The 23,561-nt window shown below is 51.1% G+C and overlaps 1 protein-coding gene across 1 annotated transcript in view; it reads right to left on the bottom strand.

The window, feature by feature from the left end:
* Positions 1-23,561, bottom strand: part of GALNT9 (polypeptide N-acetylgalactosaminyltransferase 9) — a 118,205-nt gene that overhangs the window by 8,400 nt on the left and 86,244 nt on the right. The window contains exons 7-8 of the mRNA XM_068990123.1: positions 2,601-2,786; positions 602-739 (exon numbers count right to left, since the gene is read on the bottom strand). Of these exons, the coding sequence (XP_068846224.1) occupies positions 602-739; positions 2,601-2,786 (324 nt within the window). The remainder of the gene's footprint in view (positions 1-601; positions 740-2,600; positions 2,787-23,561) is intronic.

Here is a 23,561-nt window from a genome sequence, read left to right as displayed (position 1 = left end):
TAGTTGCTCAGTCATGTTCGGCTCTTTGCAACCACATGGATGTAGCCCACTAGGCTCCTCTGTCCATGGGGATTCTCCAGGCAAGAATACTGGAGTGGGTTGCCATGCCCTCCTCCAGGGGATCTTCCCAACCCAGGGATCGAACCCAGATCTTCCACATTGCGGGCAGATTCTTTATCATCTGAGTCTCCAGGGAAGCCCAAGAATATTGGTATGGGTAGCCTATCTTTTCTCCAGGGACTCTTCCCAACCCAGGAATCAAACTGGGGTCTCCTGCATTGCAGGTGAATTCTTTACCAGCTAAGCTACCAGGGAAGCCCGCAGACTTACATATGTATATGCGATTGCATGGATCCACGCATGTGTGTGGGCACGTATAAGCACATGTATGCGGCACATGTACACATACACACACACGTGTCTCTGAATCTACTTTGTGACCCACGGTGGCAGGCATGCGTGTGTGTCCATGCAGCTCTTACACTGGCATGTGAGTGTGCCTGTGTGCTCTGCCGGCTGCTGTCCATGGAAGTTCGCACAGGGGCAGGCCAGGGAGCTGGGAGGCAGGGTGCGGGGTGCCAGCCATCCGCAGAGGCGGTACCTCTCCGTACGTGAGGGTGTCGTTGTACGTCCTCATCTCCGGGTACACGTTGTCCAGGTACCACTTGAAGCTGCGGCACTTCAGCCTCCGGCGCAGGGCCAGCCGCTCGGACACGTCCCCGAAGTCCACGCCCGGGTTCTGCGAGGCCAGAAGTGAGGCAGGGCAGGCGCTGGGGTGTGCAGAGACCTGACAACCCAGGCCACGACCCGGGGGTGGGGGGAGCTGCGGGACCCACAGGCACCCCTCCAGGAGCGTCCCCGCCCTCAGGCTTCCTTGTCTGGGAGCCTCCTGCCCTCCCAGGACCCTGCAAGGTCCAGGGCAGCAGGGCTGATGGCAAAGGCCTGCCGTCTCTGGCCTGTTTGCAGCAGGTCCCGCTGGAGACCGGCCTGGCCTTCAGTCGGCCACTGGCGGCATGTGTGGGCCTGGCTTGCTTGTCATGCCCTGCACACTCACCTGGGATGTAACTTAGAACATCCTGAGCACTGCTGTTTACCTGGGCTGGGCCAGAGGGTCTGTACTACAGGATGATTTGTGGGGGCTGCTGTGGGCATTAGCTTGACCTCTGCAGGGACCTGAGACCAAGTCGGCACACGGAGATCAGCCACGTGCACATGAGCCCCATAAACTCCAGACGCTGACCAGTGACCTTCCCTGGTTGGTGACAGCCGACATGTGCTGCTGCTGGGAGAATTCAGCACTGTCTGTTCTTTCATCATAACAAACCCCAACCCCATGTGACAGCTCTCCTGAGTTCTGAGTCCTTGTAGCCAAACACTGAAGCTCAGGGTGGTCTCGGAGGCCCTGGCACTCAGTGACAGGTGGGGAATGTGGGTGGGTTGGAGGAAGCCCACTCCCTAAGCCCAGGTCCCCAAGCGTTGATGCCAGCTAAGGACTGCCTGCGGGCCTGGAGAGAAGGGCAGACTCTGGACTTGGGCGCGAGCAGGCCTGGGAGATGTCACCAGATGCTGGGCTGTGATCTGACTCAATTCAGATGGCTCCAGTGAAGTTGTTTAAAACACTAGGACATTTTGCACATAATGAAGATAATTGTTGCTTCTTGACTTTTTTGTTATCCACACGAAGCTCTATCTTTAAGCTAAAAATCCACATATACATGTGAGCCTATATGTGTGTGTGGATCCTAATAGAAGATCCAGCTCTTTCTGTGGGTGGATGTAAAAAAAAAAAACCTGTTCCCAGGACAAGTCTACCCCCAGAGACTCAAATCCTCCTGTGTCCAAGGAAGCAGCCTGTGTGTGAAGCCTGGTTCTGCAGCTGGTCGGGGTTGGGGGACAAGGAGAGCCTGTCCTCAGCACATATATACATGCCCCTGTATGTACATGCATGCACATGTACACACACACGTATGCCCAAGCCCCCTTCTCAGGCTGCCCTGCCCCCCAGGCACTGGCTAGGACCCTCTGGCTCACACCCAGCTTCTGCTTCTGGCCAGCAGCAGCAGGCAGACCCCTGGCGGGGGCCCCCTGCCTCCACTCCCCGCAGGATGGGTAGATTCAGCTGCAGACAGCACACATGAGAGAAGCCGCCATCCCCAGGCCCTGAGACCCTCGTGACAGGGTCCTGTGGAGGACCAAGTTACATGCCTACTCTGCCACTCATCAGCTGTGCACACTCGTGTGTGCAAGGCATGGAGTCATCATATCACTGTGGACTCCTGCAGAACTGACACGAGAGGCTTCCGCAGGGCAAGGGGGATGCTTGTGCGTCCCAGGAGGGGCTGTGGTCGCCCTGGGGGAGCCCTCTCCTCAGCGCCATCGCTGCACCCCCTTAGGGGCTCGTAATATCTAGTGAAGGAGCTCTTGTGGTGGTGTAGGGGGCTGCCAACGAGCGTCACAGCTGTTGGAAACAGGCTCTCCTCGGTGAAGGGAATGATGTTTCTGAGATGGAGCTGTCCAGCTGTGCCCTTGGATGACCCTGAGGCCGTCCCCAGGTGTTGCCCCTGCCCCCGGCCCCTCCCCGCCCAGCTTGGCCAGCTTACGGTCATGGGGATGTTCCAGGCCATGTACACGTGGGACTTGAAGCCATCCATCCACACCTCAGCCGCTCGCAGGGCGTTGCGCTTGGCGTAGTAGTCGATGTCGTTGTTGTAGGGCTTCTTGGTGCGCTCGATGTGGGCCACGCGGGAGCAGGGCAGCACCTCCATGCTGCCACCACACTGCCACACCTGCGGGGCACCCGAGCACCCTGGGTAGTGGCCTGGCTCCTTCCCGACAGCCACCAGGAAGGAGCAGGGCCGGGGCCAAGGGCACCATCCCTCCCTCCCTGCATCCCCTGCCCATGGTCCCTCGGACAGGTCTTCCCTCCCTAGAGTACGAGGAGGCCTGGCTGCCTGGGCTGTTCCAGGGGAAGAGGCCAACGAGAAGCTAAGGCCTTGGGCTAGGTTCACCAAAGCCTGGGCACAGGCTTGCCTCCCCTTCTGGATTTCCTACCAAATCTCATTTCTTTTGCACATTCCACAATCTAAACAATGGAGGGATTTTTCCTGGCACCCTGACACTTCATTATTATCCCTTTCCTGTGGCCCTCGCCCCCACTCAGCATTTGCTCCAGGCCCGGAGCCTGGCCCGAGAGGGCTCACTTAGCACCAGCAGCTGCCTCCACCACCTCTGAGCTGGAAAAACCAACCTACAGTCTAATTTTAAAAGAGCAGCTTCCTGTGCAAACGCCACCCAAACCACTCCAGATAACTTCAATCCAAGGGTGCACTTGCTATGCAAACAAGCACCCCAGACACAATCTCAGTCTAAAGAAAAGTCTAAAGAAACAACTGCTTCCTCTGCAAATAGGGCTGCCCAAAGTCCCTCACTGAGGCACCCTGCATCATGATCTCCTTTCATGCCTGCTTACTTCTTGTACTGCTTCACCTCAACAACACTCAGCCTTACTAGACATGGGCTGTGTTAGTCTATTCTATTCTATCCCATCCTGCCTGTGCTGGTTAAACTTCTTTGGCGGGGAGTTTTTCATTTTGTATTGGGGTACAGCTGATTAACAATGTTGTGATGGTTTCAGACGAACAGCAAAGGGACTCAGCCATACACATACAGTACTGGGGCTTCCCAGGTGGCCCTAATGGTAAAGAACCCGCCTGCCAATGTAGGAGAGGTAAGGGACACGGGTGCGACCCCAGCCCAGGGATCCATTTCCAATACAGAAATGGATCCATTCTCCCCCAAACCCTGCTCCCATGTAATGGTTAACTTTATGCGCTGCATGGTGCCCGGATATTTGGTTCAACATTACTCTGAGTGTGTCCAGGAGCATGTCTCCAGGTGAGATGAACACTTAGGTAGGTGGGCTGAGTAAAGCAGATTGCCCTCCTCAGTGTGGGTGGGTCCCGACCAATCAGTTGAAGGCCTGAGTGTACAAAAAGGCTGAGAGAGGCACAATTCTTTTTCTCTGCCTGATGGTCATCGAGCTGGGATGCTGGTCTTCTCCTGCCTTCAGGCTTGGGTTAGAAACATACCCTCGGCTCTCCTGGGCCTCCAGCTTGCCCGCTGTGGGTCTTGTGCTTCTCAGCCTCCATCACTGTGTGGGCCAAGTCCTTATCATCTCTGAAGAACCCAGACTAATATCCTACCGTATCACATCCCACCCCATCCCACTGAAAGATGCTAGTACCATCCACCTGGTTGATGTCACCATGAACAAGTCAGTCTGATCAACTTGGCCCAAGCTCTCTTCAGTCAGACTGTTACCCCTAAGCCTCTTCTAATTTAGACATTTTGGAGGTGCCAGGCACATGCTCAGCACCCTACTCACTTCATCTCACTCACCTCCACCATTACCCAGGAAGGACGGGTACCACAGGCAACATTCTCCCCACTGTACAGAAGAAGATACTGAGGGTCAGAGAGGTTAAGCCAGTCACACGAGATCACGGGATATGACCAGGCTTGATCCCAGTTCACAAACATTTGTCCACTCAGCCAAACACCTAAGAGCTGTAGTTTCTGATCGCAGCGAGGATGAGTTTTAATTCATTTCCTGTTGCCCAGTTATTAGACATTTAAATCTTCCTCCTTCAATAGATCCTTCACTATTCAAAACAACACTGCAATCTACATTAAAAATGCTTTCTTGGGACAAACCTTCACTGTAACTTGGCAGGCATGGGTGCTTTAAGCTAAAGTCTTGATGACAAGTATAATAGGGTGTCTCAGCCTTGAGCATGGGTTTCACTCGGCCACTTGCTTGGCCTTCTTCAGCCTAGAAGTTCTCCCTGATGCCCAGTTTAAGTGGCACCAGCTTCCTCAAAGCCCATTTCTCACTCACAGTGACTGTGAGGAGTGGCCTGATGCCTCTGGGCTCCAGCTTGAGCATCCAGAGCCCACCTCAGGGGCCCCTGTGGAGAGGTGTGCAAAGCTGAGCCTGACACCAGTTTGAGGCCACCCACAGTTCCTGGGACCACCATAAATAAGGACCACAGACTAGGTTCGAACAACAGACACTTACGCTCCCACAGCTCCAGAGGCCCTGCTCCCTCGGGGGCCACAGTGGAGGACCCCACCTGCCTCTCCCAGCTTCCGGTGGCTGCGTCCCTCCCACCGCATGGCCTCCTTCTCTCCGGGTCTGTGTCTTGCCTTCCCTTCTCCTCTCTCTGGTAAGGACACCAGCTGTCAAATTGTCAAATTTACAGCAGTTTGGTTTAGTCACTAAGTCGTGTCCAACTCTTGCGCCCCCATGGACTGTAGCTCACCAGGCTGATCTGTCCATGGGATTTCCCAGGCAAGAATACTGGAGTGGGTTGTCGTTTTCTTTTCCAGGGGATCTTCCCAACCCAGGGATCAAACCTGGGTCACCTGCGGTGCAGACAGATTCTTTACCAACTGAGCCGCCAGGGAAGCCCTGTTGGGCTGTGCTGTGCTACGTCGCTTCAGTCATGTCCAGCTCTGCGATCCTATGGACTGTACCCCAACAGGCTCCAGGAAGCCCTCCGCACCCTAAATCCAGGAGGATCCCATCTTGAGACCCTTCACAGATTCCAGGAGGATGTATCTCTGGGGTTGCCACTCACCCACCATAGCCACCAAGCTCTCATTTCAGGAAAGAGGACAGCCTAGCCCTATTCCTCCTGTGTCCCCACTCTGCCTCCAGACAGAGGAAGAAGGCAGGAAAATCTCTCAGTGAACAGTTGATGGCCCTTCCTCACATCACCCATAGCCAGGATAACAAATCATGTCTGAGCAAGTCAGACATCGTGGGTCGGGGAGGCTGCCTGCTCCTCGTGGCTCGCTGAGCATGCACCCAGCACCAGCTCCCCTGGCCCAGCTCACAGCCACTTGGGACCCTGCTCTGCACCCTGCAGAGGGCAGAGGGCAGCATCTGCCTCCCTTGCTGGATGGTGAGAACCCCGCATGCTCTGTGTCAGAGATGCTGGCTGAGGTTTATGCCTACATTGTCTTGCTTCCACATCACTGGAGGAGGGACTGCTGCCCATCCTGGCCTGACCCTGGAGAGTTGCAGGGGGAGGGTGGAGGGCACTGCAGAAGCTTTGAAAGGCCAGGCCCGCATGTGACGCCCGCCCCTTCGGCTCACTGTGCTATGCTTAGTCAATCAGTCATGTCCGACTCTTGTGAACCCATGGACTGTAGGCCTGCCAGGCTCCTCTGTCCATGGGGATTCTCCAGGCAAGAATACTGGAGTGGGTTGCCATGCCCTCCTTCAGGGGATCTTCCCAACCCAAGGATTGAACTCAGGTCTCCTGCATTGCAGGCAGATTCTTTATTGTCTGAGCCATCAGGGAAGCCCAAGAATATTGGAGTGGGTAGCCTATACCTTCTTCAGGAAAACTTCGGGACCTAGGAATTGAACCGGGGTCTCCTGCGTTGCAGCTGGATTCTTTACCAGCTGAGCTACCCAGGAAGCCTGGCCATGACTTTGGCTCACACATTTCTGTCTAATTCCAGCACAAGGCCCAGCTGCCCACAAGCCTGGGAACGCAGGTGGACACTTGGTGATCCAGGAACCTTCCAGGAGGCCAAACAAGGAAACAAAAGAAGCTCTGTAGACCTACAGGGCAAGCATCTGTCCATCTTCTGTGCCCGGATGTTTCCGAGGGGCCTCCCTGCTGTCCATCATCCCTGCCCAGTCTCCACCTTAGGCTAGAAGTTCTTCAAAACCCCTGTCCAGCCGTCCAGTCCTCTGATCCTCCCAGGACTCGCCACCCCTCACCCCTGCTCTCTCTCTGCTGGTCTCAGACCCTGCCCCACAGTCTGCCACGGCCTCTGCACTTGCTGCTGTCTCCATCAGGAATGCCCTCCTGTCTGGCTGCCTGTCCAGCTTCAACTCCTCAGATGTCACCTCCTCCGTGATTCCCTCCTGAGCACCCCATTTAAAGCTGCAGCCTCTCCTGCCTCATTCCCCTGACCAGCTTTATTTATCTATGTGACTTCTGTCTCTGTCTCATATGGGGCACCATTGGACTACTCATTTAATTTTGTCTGTGTCCCACTAAAACGTAAGCCTTGTCAGTGGGGTTTTCCATTGCTACGTTCCCAACTGATAAAGCTGGACCAGGAGATAGCAGTGAGGTGAAGATAAACCCCAACAATGCCACGTGGGATGGGCGGGGGGTTAATCTGTCTTCAGTGCAGATGAAAATGAGAACTGAGGCTCAGAGATGTTAAGAAGCACATCCAGCGTCACACAGCTAGTTCGTGGTGGGGCAGGGACTCAGAACTGTTGCACGAAGCCCCTGAAGTTGCTCTTCACCCAGGACTGTGAAAGGTGTCACGAGGCTGATCCACACGATGTAAGTGTTCTGGTTACACCCACTCTGTGTCACAACTGCTAACTATTAATATCTCAACAAAGGTGGTTAACTGCCATCCAAACAGAATAGCAGACAAGAGGCAGAAGGCCAAGGGTCAGGCCTGCAAGAAGCTGCTTGGAAGGAGGCTCAGGGCACCTGCCCACCCCATCTGAGGGACCCCCGTGCCTGCAGGGACCCCTGTCCCTCAGCCAGCAGGTCTCCTCAGCTCCTGGAGCCTCAGGGCTGGAATTCCAGAGCTACAGCTTTCACACATAAGCCCTTCTCCTTAAAAAGTCTGGAAATAATGGTCTGCCAGCAGGGATGCCAATGAAAGCTTATTCATCCTCTAGCCCCAGCGCAAGCCTGACCTGTGCCCCAGTAAAAGCCAAGGGGCTGGGATGGTGACCTGGGACGGTGACTGGGCTGAGTGTGGCCTGAGGAAGGCAGGGCGGGCAACAGCGCCTGGTACCTTCCCTCTAAGGATGCTCATCATGAATCAAGTTGCCATTTCTTGTGGTTTCTTCTCCATCTTCTTCTTGCACCACAATGATCAAAACAACATTCCTGGAGAGCCCTGCTATCAAAAAGCCAGTGCTTCCTGTGGCTTGAGCAGAAAAGGAAAACAGTGCCGGCCGCCTGGCCTTGGCGTTCATCCATGTAGTGGTGGGAGGTGATGGGTCTATACATCATTTTTATGGAGACGCTTCTTTGGACTCTGAGTTCATTTCCTTAACCGCACAGCCTCCCCACAGCCAAGAGCGTGGCACGCGGCCCCTTGCTGGCCCCGATTCTCTGTAAGCCAGTCTGTCTTCAGGGCGCTGAGCCTGGGTGGGGAACACAGATGGGGTAGGGGGCCTGCAAGCACTGCCAAAACAGGGGCGCCCCAATCTGCTCCACAGTAGGATCTCCTGGTGTGGCTAAAAATCCTGTGGTCTGGGCCTCACCCCCGTCAACCTCATCAGAACTGATGATCAGATGGTGGGCTCCCTGGGGACTGGAGTCTGCACTCAGGCAGAAGGCTGTGCTGTCCCTGAGGCCTCCTGGGAGGGGGAGGGAGCAAGCCCTGTGGTTCTGTTTGGATAAAGCTGAACTCAGGGGTCCCTGCTGTTGCAACCAGGGTTTCCAACTGGGACCCTCCAGTGAGGCAATGAAGTGACGAGACCTGCAGGTTCAGCCCTGCAGCGAGACCTGCTCACACGCCCAACTCACAGTTACTGCTGGGACAGCTCGCCCTGTGGATATGCAGTGTCCTGTGGAGCTACCCCCGCCCCATGGCAGGGACGCTCAGGAGGGTTGCCTTGGGAGCCCACCAGGGCCTCTGCTCTCTCCCGGCAGCAGTGGAATCCGAGGGTCCGGCGTCCCAGCCACCAGGACAGAAGGCAGGCCTGTGCTGACACATCAGGCCCAGAGCGGAGACCCAGTGAGTCTCAGGTCCTTGAGAGCTGGCGGCCCAGCCCACAGGCTCGGTGATTTCACAGACGCAGCCCCGGTCACCACCCAGGATGGCGGAGGAAGCAAGGTCCAGACACCTGCTCCCCGCTGACTCAGGGTTGATCCCGAAGGCCTCAGGGGTCCCAGGGTGAAGGCTGGGGAGAGGCCGAGGGTACTGCAACTCCTTTCTCCTAGGAGTGGTCTGGGAGCCGGCCAGCAGTGTGGACAGTCAGGCCCAGCTGGCCCTCCCTGATCAGAACTGAAGTGTCTTTGGGAGACCTGGAGGGAGGTGCCCCTGCAATGGCTGACCTCCTTCTCATGCATCCGATCTCCCCACAGGCAGTTACTGCCTGTCCAAACAGATGCTGGCCATATGACACCAGCCTGCAAACAGGCACAGTCTGAGCCGTGAGCGCCTCCCCAAAAGTCTGTCCATCCTTCTCACACTTTCAGAGGACCTGGGGACTGCCAGGAGCCACACGGGAGATCCCACCCATGACAAGTTCATGTGGAAGAGAACTGTTACGCAAGGCTTCAGAACTCAAGGGGCTCCCTAGGCTTTCTCGAGCATCTACCTCCAAAACCGGAATCTGTCTGTTTTACTATTTCATGACTTTCACCAACTCCTCTGACATTAACAGGGGGCTAATGGGAAAGACTAGAGATCTCTTCAAGAAAATTAGAGATACCAAGGGAACATTTCATGCAAAGATGGGCTCAATAAAGGACAGAAATGGTATGAACCTAACAGAAGCAGAAGATATTAAGAAGAGGAGGCAAGAATACACAGAAGAACTGTACAAAAAAGATCTTCACGACCCAGATAATCATGATGATGTGATCACTAATCTAGAGCCAGACATCTTGGAAAGCGAAGTCAAGTGGGCCTTAGAAAGCATCACTACAAACAAAGCTAGTGGAGGTGATGGAATTCCAGTTGAGCTGTTTCAAATCCTGAAAGATGATGCTGTGAAAGTGCTACACTCAATATGCCAGCAAATTTGGAAAAGTCAGCAGTGGCCACAGGACTGGAAAAGGTCAGTTTTCATTCCAATCCCAAACAAAGGCAATGCAAAAGAATGCTCAAACTACCACACAATTGCACCCATCTCACATGCCAGTAAAGTAATGCTCAAAATTCTCCAAGCCAGGCTTCAGCAATACGTGAACCGTGAACTCCCTGACATTCAAGCTGGTTTTAGAAAAGGCAGAGGAACCAGAGATCAAATTGCCAACATCCGCTGGATCATGGAAAAAGCAAGAGAGTTCCAGAAAAACATCTATTTCTGCTTTATTGACTATGCCAAAGCCTTTGACTGTGTGGATCACAATAAACTGTGGAAAATTCTGAAAGAGATGGGAATACCAGACCACCTGACCTGCCTCTTGAGAAATCTGTATGCAGGTCAGGAAGCAACAGTTAGAACTGGACATGGAACAACAGACTGGTTCCAAATCGGGAAAGGAGTATGTCAAGGCTGTATATTGTCACCCTGCTTATTTAACTTCTATGCAGAGTACATCATGAGAAACGCTGGACTGGAAGAAACACAAGCTGGAATCAAGATTGCCAGGAGAAATATCAATCACCTCAGATATGCAGATGACACCACCCTTCTGGCAGAAAGTGAAGAGAAGCTAAAAAGCCTCTTGATGAAAGTGAAAGAGGAGAGCGAAAAAGTTGGCTCAAAGCTCAACATTCAGAAAATGAAGATCATGGCATCTGGTCCCATCACTTCATGGGAAATAGATGGGGAAACAGTGGAAACAGTGTCAGACTTTATTTTTTGGGGCTCCAAAATCACTGCAGATTGTGATTGCAGCCATGAAATTAAAAGACGCTTACTCCTTGGAAGAAAAGTTATGACCAACCTAGATAGCATATTCAAAAGCAGAGACATTACTTTGCTGACTAAGGTCCATCTAGTCAAGGCTATGGTTTTTCCTGTGGTCATGTATGGATGTGAGAGTTGGACTATGAAGAAGGCTGAGTGCTGAAGAATTGATGCTTTTGAAGTGTGGTGTTGGAGAAGACTCTTGAGAGTCCCTTGGACTGCAAGGAGATCCAACCAGTCCATTCTGAAGGAGATCAGCCCTGGGATTTCTTTGGAAGGAATGATGCCAACGCTGAAACTCCAGTACTTTGGCCACCTCATGCGAAGAGTTGACTCATTGGAAAAGACTCTGATGCTGGGAGGGATTGAGGGCAGGAGGAGAAGGGGACCACCGAGGATGAGATGGCTGGATGGCATCACTGACTCGATGGACGTGAGTCTGAGTGAACTCCGAGAGTTGGTGATGAACAGGGAGGCCTGGTGTGCTGTAATTCATGGGGTTGCAAAGAGTTGGACACGACTGAGCAACTGAACTGAACTGAACCCTGACCACCTCTCTCTGGAGAAAATCAACTTAGAGCTATAGCTAATAAGTCTCCTGAACATGAGAGGAATATTTCAAATCAAACCCCCTCTGTTAGCATTCTAGCTTGCTCGGCAGGTATATCCAGACTCTTACAGCTACGCATGTGATTATTTACAGCCTCCCAACTGTGAGAGGGATGGAAAGCCTAAAACATAGAGCCTTTGAAAGAGTTAAAAGTTATTAGAGTAGTGCTAGTGCTGGTGTAGGATTTCATTATTGGGCCAATGCTTGTTGCTAAGTTCCCATATCTGTTATCCACTGTGCACCTGGGAATGCATTAGTTAACATAGTGAGAATGTAAGAAAAACAAGTGTAGCCTTGAAATTAACCACATTAGATCTTTGAGCTAATTGGTTCTTTCTTGTAACTCACTGCACCTTTACTCTGTGAAATGTAACTCTGTTTGGCATTTTCTGAGGCTGACATAGATTAGAAATATAAAGAAAAAACACTTTGAGGGAAAATAAGTTTTCTGGTTGAGCAGCTTTTATCAAAAGAGGGTCATAAAATGTTCACAGGCCTCCAAGGCCAGAAGATACTGTACACAACATCATTTGTGGGAAAGGTATGCAGAAAAATCCTGGTTTCGATAAGGGCAAAACTGCTGGAATGTTTGGGCTGACTCTCTATGACCTTGCATCTTTCATTTCCCTCTATGTATAAGGCAAGGTATAAAAGTACCTTTTGAAAAATAAAGCTTTTGGGCCTCGCTCATCGAAACAGCTTGGTCATCCCGTGTTTTTTCTTTTTTTTTTTTCCTCTCTCTCCCTCTCCCTCTTTTTCAGGCTGATCCCTTGGAGCATAGAGGCTCCCTGCGTTCACTTATCTGCCCAGGTTTCTAAGACCTAAACGGGAAGACATTCTGTGTCTTCACTCCTTCGGGAGACCAGGAGGGCACCTGTGGCCTCCGTGAACAGGGCAAACTTCTTGTCTCAGAGTTTTATTGGTTCTCTATGTAAACCAAGGAATACCAGCCTCTTTCTCTCCTCTATTTTCTTATCTACAACATTCTTTCCTTATCTCTCTCTAAATCAATCACAGACGGCCTTTTCTCCATCGGGTTTCCCTGGATCCTGTGGGGGCTGGACCCTGGCGGGGGACATCACCTCCTTCAGGATTATTCAAAAAGATTACCCCAAAGAGCACTGGAAAAGAAGCCATTGACTCCTGTGCCCAAATGCACGTCCGTGACCTGTAACAGCTGGCTCACTAGGAGATGGCTGGCATAGCTGCATGGACTCAAGAGAGGCCAGAGGGGAGCTCTGCAGAAGGTCAGGGCTGAAGAGGGGAGAGGAGGGCTGGCCTGTGTATTAACTGTCTTTTTACTTTAAATTTTTATTTTATTGGAGTATAGTTTATCTACAGCGCTGTGTTAGTTTCCAGGGTACCGTACAGTGATCCATTTATACACACACACGTGTCGATTCTTTGTCTTTTGTCTTTACTCTGCTGCTCTGACATCTGGGGCCTCACTGACCCAGAGGGACTGCCTCTCCCAGGTTCCTAATTCCTGGAGGCTGTAAACCGCTCACCTGAGGCCCCTTTACCTGCAAACCAACCAGCCTGAGCCCCACCCCAAGCCCCTCTAGGAGCTCTCACACTGAGGGCAGGGCCAGTCCCGTGTCCCAGAGCCCTGGAGTTACTCAGCCAGCCACTGCTGGGCTCCCCTGCCTCCCCCATCCTTCCCTGGGAACCCCAGTAAAGGTTCTGACCCTGGTGTACCCCACCCTCTGCCTCTTGACCTCCCTGTGGTCCCCCCTCCTGGAAACTGGCAGTAACCCCCTCCTGTTAGTGGCCATCATCTCCAGACCAGCTGGCTTCCCCATAAGTGAATAATGAAACAGCTGGCCAGGGCTGCCAGCCACCTGGGGGCTGGGACAGCTGGTGACAAGGGGTCTTAGACCCCAATTCCCTCTCAGATTTCATCTTGCAGAGCAGGGTACACCTCACTCCATGCAGGCCCTGTTCCTATTATTATCCTATGACTGCATTGGAGGAGGATTTTAGCTGCTGGGCAAACTCGGAGTGTCCTGCTTTGAGAGTTCAGAAGCTGCCGACTTTCACATGAGGGCCTCGGAGAGCTTTCTGCTGGTCCCAGCGTCCTCATAACCTCGCTCTGGTCCAGCCTGTTTGAAGCCCACTTGGGAGGAAAGCAAAAAGAAACGCTGGCTCTTGGAGGTGCAGACCCCAGACACAGTGGTGCCTCCCCAGCCACTTTGACAGAAGTCATCAGTTTCACCGGTGACCTGCTCAGGCCCCTCGTCTTTCTCAAAAGATCTGCAAGTGACACTGGGAGGCTTTTGGTGACGGAGCTGCAGCTGTATCACCCTCCTGCAGGCCGCATCAATTATGAAATTATGTGCCTGGAGATGACTCCTGGCTGGCATCTGAGCCCCCGGCCATCCCCAGGACTCTGCTGTGAGTCCAAGTGGGAAGGGTTTTCTGCGTGAAGCCCTCCGCTTCTGGTGATGCTGTTTCACAAGTTCATCCACCAGAGCCATCCTCCCTCGTTTCCCAGGGAGCTCAGGTCCTCTGGGTTCTTGGAGCGTCCACGCAGAGGGTGGCACGGCCCAGCCCACCCCGACGGCCCCAGCTGGCTATTTAAGTCTTTGAGGCCCGAGACCTGAGGATGACGGGAACAACCCTTTTCGGTATCAGGATTGACTGATCACTTTAATCAGCAACCAGATTTCACTGGATCCGGGCAAGAGTGCAAGTCTGGCTGCTGTCTGTGTGCACAGAAAGTTAGGGGTTTAGGGGGCCGGGGTAGGGCGCGCTGCTCCAAGCATCCACTCTGACCCACCGGCACCTTTCTGCGGCTCCGCGCCCTCCCAGTGGCTGTGGATGGAGAAGGAGCGCGGGTGTGGAGGATGGCGTTGGAGAACTCACAGCTCAGACTGAAGCCGGGGAGCACGCCGCCGCCTCTCCGCATTGCCCCATCAGGGAGTTAATGGATGGTGGTGGGAGAGACCACACCCAACAAGGCTGGGTAGTGCCAGGCTCCGGGGGAGGGAGGCGCGGCTATGCGGCTCTGCAGCCAGCGGAGGAGACGGGGAGGAAAGGGGAAGGAAAGGGGGAGGGGAGGGGGAGAAGGAGGGGGAGAGGGGAGGGGAGGAGGAGAGAAGGGGGAGGGGGGTTGGGGGAGGGAGGAGAGGAGGGGACGGGATAGAGGAAAGGGGGGACGTTAGGGGGCGAGGAGGAAAGAGACGGGAGGGAAACAAAAGGGAGCGGGACCATCCAGCCTGAGTGCTCGGCCAGGTGGAAAAGAAGGGACAGCCGCTGAGTGAAGGCTGGAGGAGCAAATGAGAAGCCCCTGGCGGCCCACGTCTCTTCGAAGGTGGAGCTGTGCCGGAGCGGGGCCAGGGGCCGGCATTCCCAGGCTTCTCCGGGGAGGGCTTGTCCGCGCGGGCTTAGTACTTGGATGCACACAGGAGGCACTGCCGCAGGGTAACAGGCAGGGTGGAGCAGCCAGAGGTGGGGTGCGGGAGCCCGGCCTGGCGTCTTGTCACTGTCCCACCCTTCGGCCGTGAACGGCATTTTCTCCGGCAGAGGGAGGCTCCTGGCAGATGTCGGTGGGTCCCCAGGCCTGTAACACGAGTTCCTGGCTTCCCTCCGATGTGTCCCGGGCCTTCACTGGCCGTCTTCCTCCTGCGATCCGTGAGCCCTCATCACCACTCTGGGAAGCGGCTCCACAGTCTGTGAGGGGAAAATGCTTTCTCTCTGGACCTAAGAGCAGGGAACTAACTCACTGCAGGGCCGGAGAGAGCCCGAGGGGCGGAAGCTGATGCTTTACTGAGTGTTATTCTGAGGTTAAAGCCGGCTTTGTCCAGGCCAGCTATAAGGAGCATATTCCTGAGTTTCTCAGCTTGTCTTCCTCAGAGTAGCCTGCACTTATACATGGTGAGGAAAACTTGGGCCTAATTTAGTTTATTCTTGACTTCTAGGTTTACCTGTGATGAACTGTGTATGTTTCCTTCTGGGTGTTGGAATCCACTAAGCATGATAAGAGTTGAGTTTACCTTGAAAATACTGAGGATGGGACTTTGCCTGTCAAGCTATGGCCAACATCTACTCACATTGGCTTCTTTCTCTTTCTCTCTCTCTCTCTTTTTTTGCCTTTGTAATAATCCATGGATCCAAAACCAATCAAACTGTCCATCCATCCACCCACTTACTCATTAATAAACCCATTCATCCACCTGAGAGAGTCATTTCCTAGGCAGGTTGATAAGAAGTCTAGGGGTCCCCAAGGAGAGAGGGGTCTGGAATTCTCAAGGAGGAAGAAAGGAAAATTTTTTTTCCTTCTCTACATTCCTTAGGATTATATAACAACAATGTATTCTGCCTGAGGACAGTCTCTGGATTAAACCTTTTGGCTAATTCTGTAAATTATGGCAGTAGACCTGCTCTTTACAAGGATTATATAACAACAATGTATTCTGCCTGAGGACAGTCTCTGGATTAAACCTTCTGGCTAATTCTGTTATCTTAAAATATGGGAGTAGGTCTGATGAGGTCTTTACAACCTCCAGACATTCTTTGGATTTACTGGAGAGTATATAACTCCATTGCTAACACTAGCAAGGGGGTACTCTTTCTGCCCCCTTCTGATGCCTATGCCAGAAGCTTTCTCTATCTCCTTTATACTGTAATAAAACTTTGTTACACAAAAGCTCTGAGTGATCAAGCCTGTCTCTGGCCCCGGATTGAATTCTTCTCCTCCGGGGGCCAAGAATCCTGGCGTCGTAATTCAACAACAACCTTTCACACCCATCCACCACTTATTAAACACCTATCCACCACCCACTCATCTATGCATCCACCTAGCCATCCATCCAACCATCCATCCATCTATCTGTCTACCCATCCACTCACCCACTCATCCATCCATTCGTATATTCATTCATACATTCATCCACCCACCCATTCATCTATATTAGTCCTTCAATCAACATGACTCTAGGCACTGTGCAAAGCTGTATTAAGAACAAATTGAGAGGCGAAGCAAGCTCAGTGTTTCTAGCCCAGACCTCTAGGGAAAAGGTTGGCTATAACATAGGCTGAAGCTGAAAAGAACCTAGATATCCTGCCTCACACTGTCTCACCTGGCACACACCCAGAAGGTACCAGCCATCATCTTCCTTTTGGCAGTACAGAATTCCTCCCTTTAACAAAAAAACTGGGCTTCATATCCACTCTGGAGGAAACCATGGGCATGATTTTTTTTAGAGATTTCACATCTGAACCTAATTTTTTGAAATTATTTACAATCTGTTCAACTGCCCGCCACCCCACCCCAACACACTCTCTGCCTGGGCCCAATTATTTCAGGAAATAATTCCTAGAGTGCAGCCAAGGCAATGCCTCCCTCTTGTCACACAAACTCCTCACTCTGCAGCACTGATTCATCTCCAGGGGCAGAATTTGACTGGATTTAGCTTTGGAAAAGCAAGTCGCAGCTCCCTGGACTCAGTTGGGCTCAATTCATAAATTTTTGACAAGAAAACATCTCTTCCTGGACTATCTCAGGCCATATATATATACACACAAATATGCTATAAAAAACAGCTGCTTCTGTGTTCTATTCTTATGCCAGATGCACAGAAACTTTCGAGCTGAGTTTTCATTTCAAATTCCTCCCACTTGTTTCACTGAACACTTTGGACATCTCAAACAAAAGAAAAGAAAAAACTAGTTTCCTTCCTTCTAAACAAGTGGTTTTCAAAGTGTGATCCTGGAGGAATTCCCTGGTGGTCCAGTGGTTAGGACTTAGCATTCTCACTGCCAGGGCCCAGGTTCAATTCCTAGTTGGATAAGGCAGCCAAAAAATAAAAAAAGTATGGTCCTTGAACCACAAGCATCAGCATCACCCAGCACTCCTTAGAAATGCAGATTCTCAGGTTGGCCTTCAGACCCGCTGAATCAGAAGCTCTGCAAGTGGGGCTTCCCTGGTGGCATAATGGTAAAGAATCCACCTACCAATGCAGGGACACAGGTTTGATCCCTGATCTGGGAAGATCCCATAAGCCTTGGAGCAACTAAGCCCATGCACTATAACTACTGAGCCTATGCTCTGGAACCTGGGAGCCGCAACTACTGAGCCCATGTGCGGCAACTACTGAAAACCCACAAGCCCTAAAGCCTGTGCTCTGCAACAAGAGAAGCCACCACGATGAGAAACCTGCACGCCACAACTAGAGCGTAGTCCCCACGTGCCGAAACTAGAGAAAAGCCAGGGCAGCAACGCAGATCAACACAGTTGATAAATAAGTAAAGTTTTTGAAAAAAGAAGAAACTCTGCAAGTGTTTTAACAAGCCCTTTGGGGAGTTCAGAGGTTTGCTGGAGTTTGAGAACAGATGTGCTAAATGCTGAGTCTTCTCACCCCTCCCCTACCCCCTCTCATTAGTACTTTGAGCACTTGGCATAATCGTCTATTTCAGTAGCTCCGGCTCTTGAACACTAATTGAAGGTGACACCACATCTTCTTGAGTTTTCTCTCCTCAAACATAAGTGAGGCTGTACTTTTTAGGTCATGATTCCCAAGCCCACTGTAGTTGGAAGAAATGACAAAGGAGATATTTAGTTAATATGGGGCTTCCCAGGTGGCTTGGTAGTAAAGAATCTGCCTATAACACAGGAGACACTGGTTTGATACCTGGGTTGCAAAGATCCCGTGGAGAAATAAATGGCAACCCACTCCAGTCTTCTTCCCTGGGAAATCCCATGGACAGAGGAGCCTGGCAGGGGTCCTAGTCCATGGGGTTGCAAAAGAATCAAACATGACTTAGTGACTAAACAACAGCAAGTTAGTATCATGGATATGGAAATCTTTCCTACCTGCCCCCACAAACATACAGGAATGATAGGCAAAATGATTTTAAAAGTTAAAAGTACATATTAGAAAGCAAGATGGAATTCCCCTTAGCTCAGAAAAAGCAAAAACATGATGGTCTAGTGAGGCTGAAGCTCTAAGGCACAGTCATCTAAGCTTTATGAGGAGACAGGGGCTGAATGAGTAGCCAGGATCCTTGCAGGAAACCAGGGCTGAGACTAGGCTCCCTGATTATGAGTAGAAGCTCAAATCAGCTCTGACTACTCCCTGGTTTTCAGCCATAAACAGTCAACTGAGAGAGGAAGCAGAGGTGTACACAACATCTTGGAATCAGGTCGGTTCTCTGAATAGGAAATGAAACAGGAGATCTCAGGCTGAACACTAGAGTTCAATAAAAAGAAAAAAGAAAACCTAAGCCACTAAATTCTGATCTGGGGAGTGCTCGGGCAAGATAACCTGAAACTTCCAAGAACGAGCGAGTGTGGTGTGAAAATACAACTGCCGTGAAAGATGAGCTGTCAAAAACTTGCAAGGCACACGAGGAAATCCAGCTCTAGGAGAGTCACCAACAAATCCAAAGATGGGTAAATTTAAACTGAAGGAAAGAGAGAGAAAAGAGTGGCTAAAAAAGTCTTAAGTAGACTATTAAGATTTTCAGAGATGAAGGAATGAGGGGAAAGCATTCATCAATAAAGACCAAGAGGTTAGGAATCAACACAGGCAGTTATAAAAAAAAACAACCAGATATGAAAACCACAAATGGAAGATGTCATAAAGTGTATTAACTGAAATCAAAATCCAAAGCTAAAGAGGTCACCTGGACATGGCTAAAGGTAGAATTTATTCATTGGAATATGGAGCTGAGGAAATTACCCAGAACACAAGGCAGGATGAGGAAGATAAAGTGGTTGAGATCTGAGGAGATCTGCAGGGTTGATGAGCAGCCCCTCCCCCCAGGCATCCAGCAGGATTTCCAGATGAGGTGAGGCCACATACAAGAACCTGAGCACTTTCTAGATCTGTAAGCTAAGCCTCAGGTTGATGACCTAAACCAGGACTCAAGAAGAATCCAAGGCAAAGGGTCACAGTACACAAGGGATTCAGGGCCCAGGACTATCTTCCCATCCATTCCTGTGTGATACTAAACTCAACTGATGTACAGGGGGACCAGAGTTTGATCAAATGTTTCTAAAGTTCATACAAAAGAGGAAAAACAAGAGAGCAGCCAGAAAGATTCTAAAATAAAAATGAAGATACATGGACTTCCCTGGTGGTACAGTGGATAAGCTGACCCACTGGAAAAGACCCTGATGCTGGGAAGGATAGAAGGCAGAAGGAGAAGAGGGTGACAGAGGATGAGATGGCTGGATGGTATCCGTGGATTCAATGGACATGAACTTGGACAAACTCCAGGAGATGGTGAAGGATAGGGAGGCCTGGTGTGCTGCAGTCCATGGTGGTCTCAGAGTCAGACATGACTTGGCAACTGAACACACACACAGTGGATAAGAATCCGCCTGACAGTGCAGGGAACATGGGTTCGATCCCTGGCCTGGAAAGATCCCACACGCCTCAGAACAACTTAGCTCACGTGCCACAACTCCTGTGTCTGTGCTCTACAGCCTGCGAGTCACAACTGTTGAGCCCACGTGCTGCAACTGCTGACACCCACTTGCCCTAAAGCCTGTGCTCCGCAACAAGAGAGTAGCCCCTGCTCTCTGCAACTAGAGAAAGCCCACGTGCAGCTACGAAGACCCAGCACAGCCAAAAATAATAATAAAATAAATAAAAATGAGGACGCATTCAATTAGGAGACATTAGCATATTTTATAAAGCAGCAGGCTAAAGAGTAGAAAGTTTAAAATAGATACAAACACTTCTAGAAGCACTTAGAATATGATAAAGAGCACCTTTCCCATCAGAATCTTACTTATATAATGAACATATTCCAAATGGATTAAAGCTTTTAATGTAAAAAAGGAACTATAAAGTGTCAGAAGGAGATGCGGTCAAATAGTCTTTCAAATAGGCCTTTCCAAGAAGGAGAGCAAATGCATGTCATTAAAAAAAGTACATATTTACATTAAAAATTATCTATATGAAAAGTCAACATCTAAAATTAAGAACAAGGAAAGCATTTGTCTCACACAATAAAGCATCAATATCCCTACTGTATAAAGTGCTCTTAAAATCTACCACGAGATGCCACAAGAAAATATTAGCAAAGAAAGAAAAACATACGGTTAACAAATGTCCCAAAATGTTCAAGCTCATTAGTAATTGAAGAAATGCAAGTTAACCAACAAAACATTCCCTGTGTGTCTTCCATATGTGAAAAAAGGATAATTATATTTAATCAGAGAAAAGAGCAGCAGAGGATGAGACAGTTAGACAGTATCACCACCTCAGTGGACATGAATTTGAGCAAACTCCGCGAGATAGTGAAGGACAGGGAAGCCTGGCGTGCTACAGTCTATTGGGTCACAGAGTCAGACATGACTTAGCAACTGAACAACAAATATTTAATCAAGGCTCCAGTATCCTTGCCTGGAGAGTCGGGCGGACAGAGGAGCCTCCGGAACTTATGGACTCAAGTCCGTGGTCCTTATGGACTCTATGGTCCCTAGAGTCACAAAGAGTCGGCCACAACTGGAGCAAATTAGCACACACACACGTGTGTGTTACATGCCCAGGAAACTATCTCATCATGTACCATTTGAGAACACACACACACCACCTCTGGAGGAGGAGATGGTAGCCCACTCCAGTGTTCTTGCCTGAAAAATTCCATGGACAGAGGAGCCTGGTGTGCTGCAGTCCATGGGGTGGCAAAAAGTCAGACGGGACTGAGTGCTCACACACCTGCTCACACCACCTACACACCACAAATCACACACATACACCCCACACACACCACTCAGACCTACACATCACAGACATGTAGATATACAGAAACATGCCACACACCGCACACATACCACACATCACACACACACCACATACACAGACATAGACCCCCATACACCACACATAGACGTGTATACACACACGCATAGAGGAGGATTTGGCAAATTGTATCAAAGACCATAAAAACACGTGTTTCAGGTGACCTAGCAATTCTACTTCTAGAAATTTTATCCCGAGGAGATACTGAAACCTGAAGAAAGATCCAGACAAGAGAACACGATTTCAGGGCTACATGCGGTGTAGGGGCTGCCCCGTCACAGAGTCCCACTATCAAGTAACTGCTGCAGCAGGTGAACAAAGGACACGCATGGCGTTGGGCTGTCAAGAAATGCACACGTAGAAAACATACGCAAGCATGCAGTGCACACCATGTACATGTATATCTGTGCACATGGGGAGACTGTTTAGATACACACAAGGGACCTCTGGGGAGATGTCCACTCCAGCAAAGGCAGAGACAGAATCCTGGGTGACTTAATTTTGTTCCCATTAGCTGACCTTGTATTTTCTAATGAAAATAGCTCTTATAAAGGGGAGAAAATAGTACTGCAGAAATCCTTGTGCAAACAATGAGCACTATCCCATGCCGGTTACATTTCATTTAATCCCCAGAAGGCCCCAGGAGTCATGTCCTGTGTGCCCCTGGGGGATGAAAGTGGGAACCGAGGTTCAGAGGTGGCCCAGGTGCCTAACAGGCAGAGATAGCCTCCAAAAGCAAGTCTCAAGGGCCCTTTGGAAGACCCCATGTTGTCCGGGGTTTTCTCCCAGGACAGTCAGTGGGTGGGGACGTTCCCTTCCCTGAATGCATTCATCCTCACCTAGCAGGCAGACAGACCCACTCATGACTAGAACAAGCCTTTCCTGAACCAGAACTGCAATGGGCCTTCACAGTCTGTTCACCGCCCTCACTGAAAGAGATCAGGGACCAGCCTGAGGGCTGCCCATGCCCCCCACCTCCCCCGCCTCGGTGTCTCCCTCCACCAGTAACCAGGCCACTTCCCTGCTCTGGGTCCACTCCTGGAGAACAGGAAAACCACCACCTGGCCCCAGATGGTGTAGCGCTAGTGCAGCCCCTCAAAGGGTTGGAGCTGAAGGCGCAGCAGTTACCCTCAGTGCCTCGAGGTTTGCCTGTAACACTGTGGGGGAGGCAGTGACTGGGAACAAACGATTTCCAATTTCTGCGCAGCAGAGCTTTCCTGAGTAGGCGCTCCCCGTTTGATTCTGTCCTGACCTTTATTAAACCTAATGGACGCAACGGATTCATTTCCACCTAATTGGCTCTAGGACTTTCCTCATTAGGGGCTGAGCAGTTGGCAGTTTTACAATCACAGAAATGTAAATTGGCCCCGAGACCACAGAATTACTCCTCTAATTGGACTGAATCGATCATAAGGGCTGTGTGGCCACTTGTGTTAATGGCGGATCAGAAAGTGTGGTGGCGGCCAGGCCTGTCTGAGAGGGAGCAGGGGTCCTGAGAAGGCCGGAGGAGTACATGGCCTGGGGCCACTCAGGATGTCAGCTGCCGGGGTTGGGGGGGCGGGGCGCCACACTCCTGCTGCAGGGCCTTTGCACTTGCGGTTTTCTTCTCCAGGAACACTTCCCTAGCATTGCATAACTTCTTCCCCTCCTCCTTCACATCTGCTAAGATATCACCATCTCAGTACCCCCTTCCCCGATCATCCCATTCAAAATGACAGCCTCCATGATCCCAGATATCACTACACTGGGAATGAAGGGAATGGACGTGCGTGCCCTGCTGAATCCTCAGCACTTAGGACAGCGGTCAACACTCTATTCCTCAACAGGCGATTGTTCAGCCAGTGAACACCTCGCTTCCCTTTGATGCCTCAGAACCCAGCACTTAGAACAGATGATTCATTTTTATTCTATAAGTAAACCAAACACTGCAAGGAGATCCAACCAGTCCATTCTGAAGGAGGTCATTCTGAAGGAGGTCACCCCTGGGATTTCTTTGGAAGGAATGATGCTAAAGCTGAAACTCCAGTACTTTGGCCACCTCATGCGAAGAGTTGACTCATTGGAAAAGACTCTGATGCTGGGAGGGATTGGGGGCAGGAGGAGAAGGGGACGACCAAGGATGAGATGGCTGGATGGCATCACTGACACGATGGACGTGAGTCTGAGTGAACTCCGGGAGTTGGTGATGGACAGGGAGGCCTGGCGTGCTGCGATTCGTAGGGTCGCAAAGAGTCGGACACGACTGAGCGACTGAACTGAACTGAACTGAACTGAAACCAAACACTGAAGGCCGGTCACATGCAGCAGTGAATGGGACCCAGGCCAGAGCACATGACTTATATTCCAACCAGTGAGGGAGGGGAGGAGACCCGCAGTAAAACGCAAGCTAATAAGCTAGACGAGACTGATGGATAGAGCCACATAGAGCCAAGGAGTGAGAAGACAAGGATTAGCTTTGGTGGGCGGGGCGAAGCGGGGTGGGGCGGGGTGGGGCGGGGCAACGAGGCGGGGTGGGGCTCTCTGCAGGGAGTAAGAGAAGCTTCGGGCTTGAACT

This window comes from Capricornis sumatraensis, chromosome 17, assembly GCF_032405125.1.
Source record: "Capricornis sumatraensis isolate serow.1 chromosome 17, serow.2, whole genome shotgun sequence".
NCBI classification, from domain to species: domain Eukaryota; kingdom Metazoa; phylum Chordata; class Mammalia; order Artiodactyla; family Bovidae; genus Capricornis; species Capricornis sumatraensis.
Note: the sequence above shows the minus strand (reverse complement) of the source record. Positions and strands in the feature narration are given on the sequence as shown.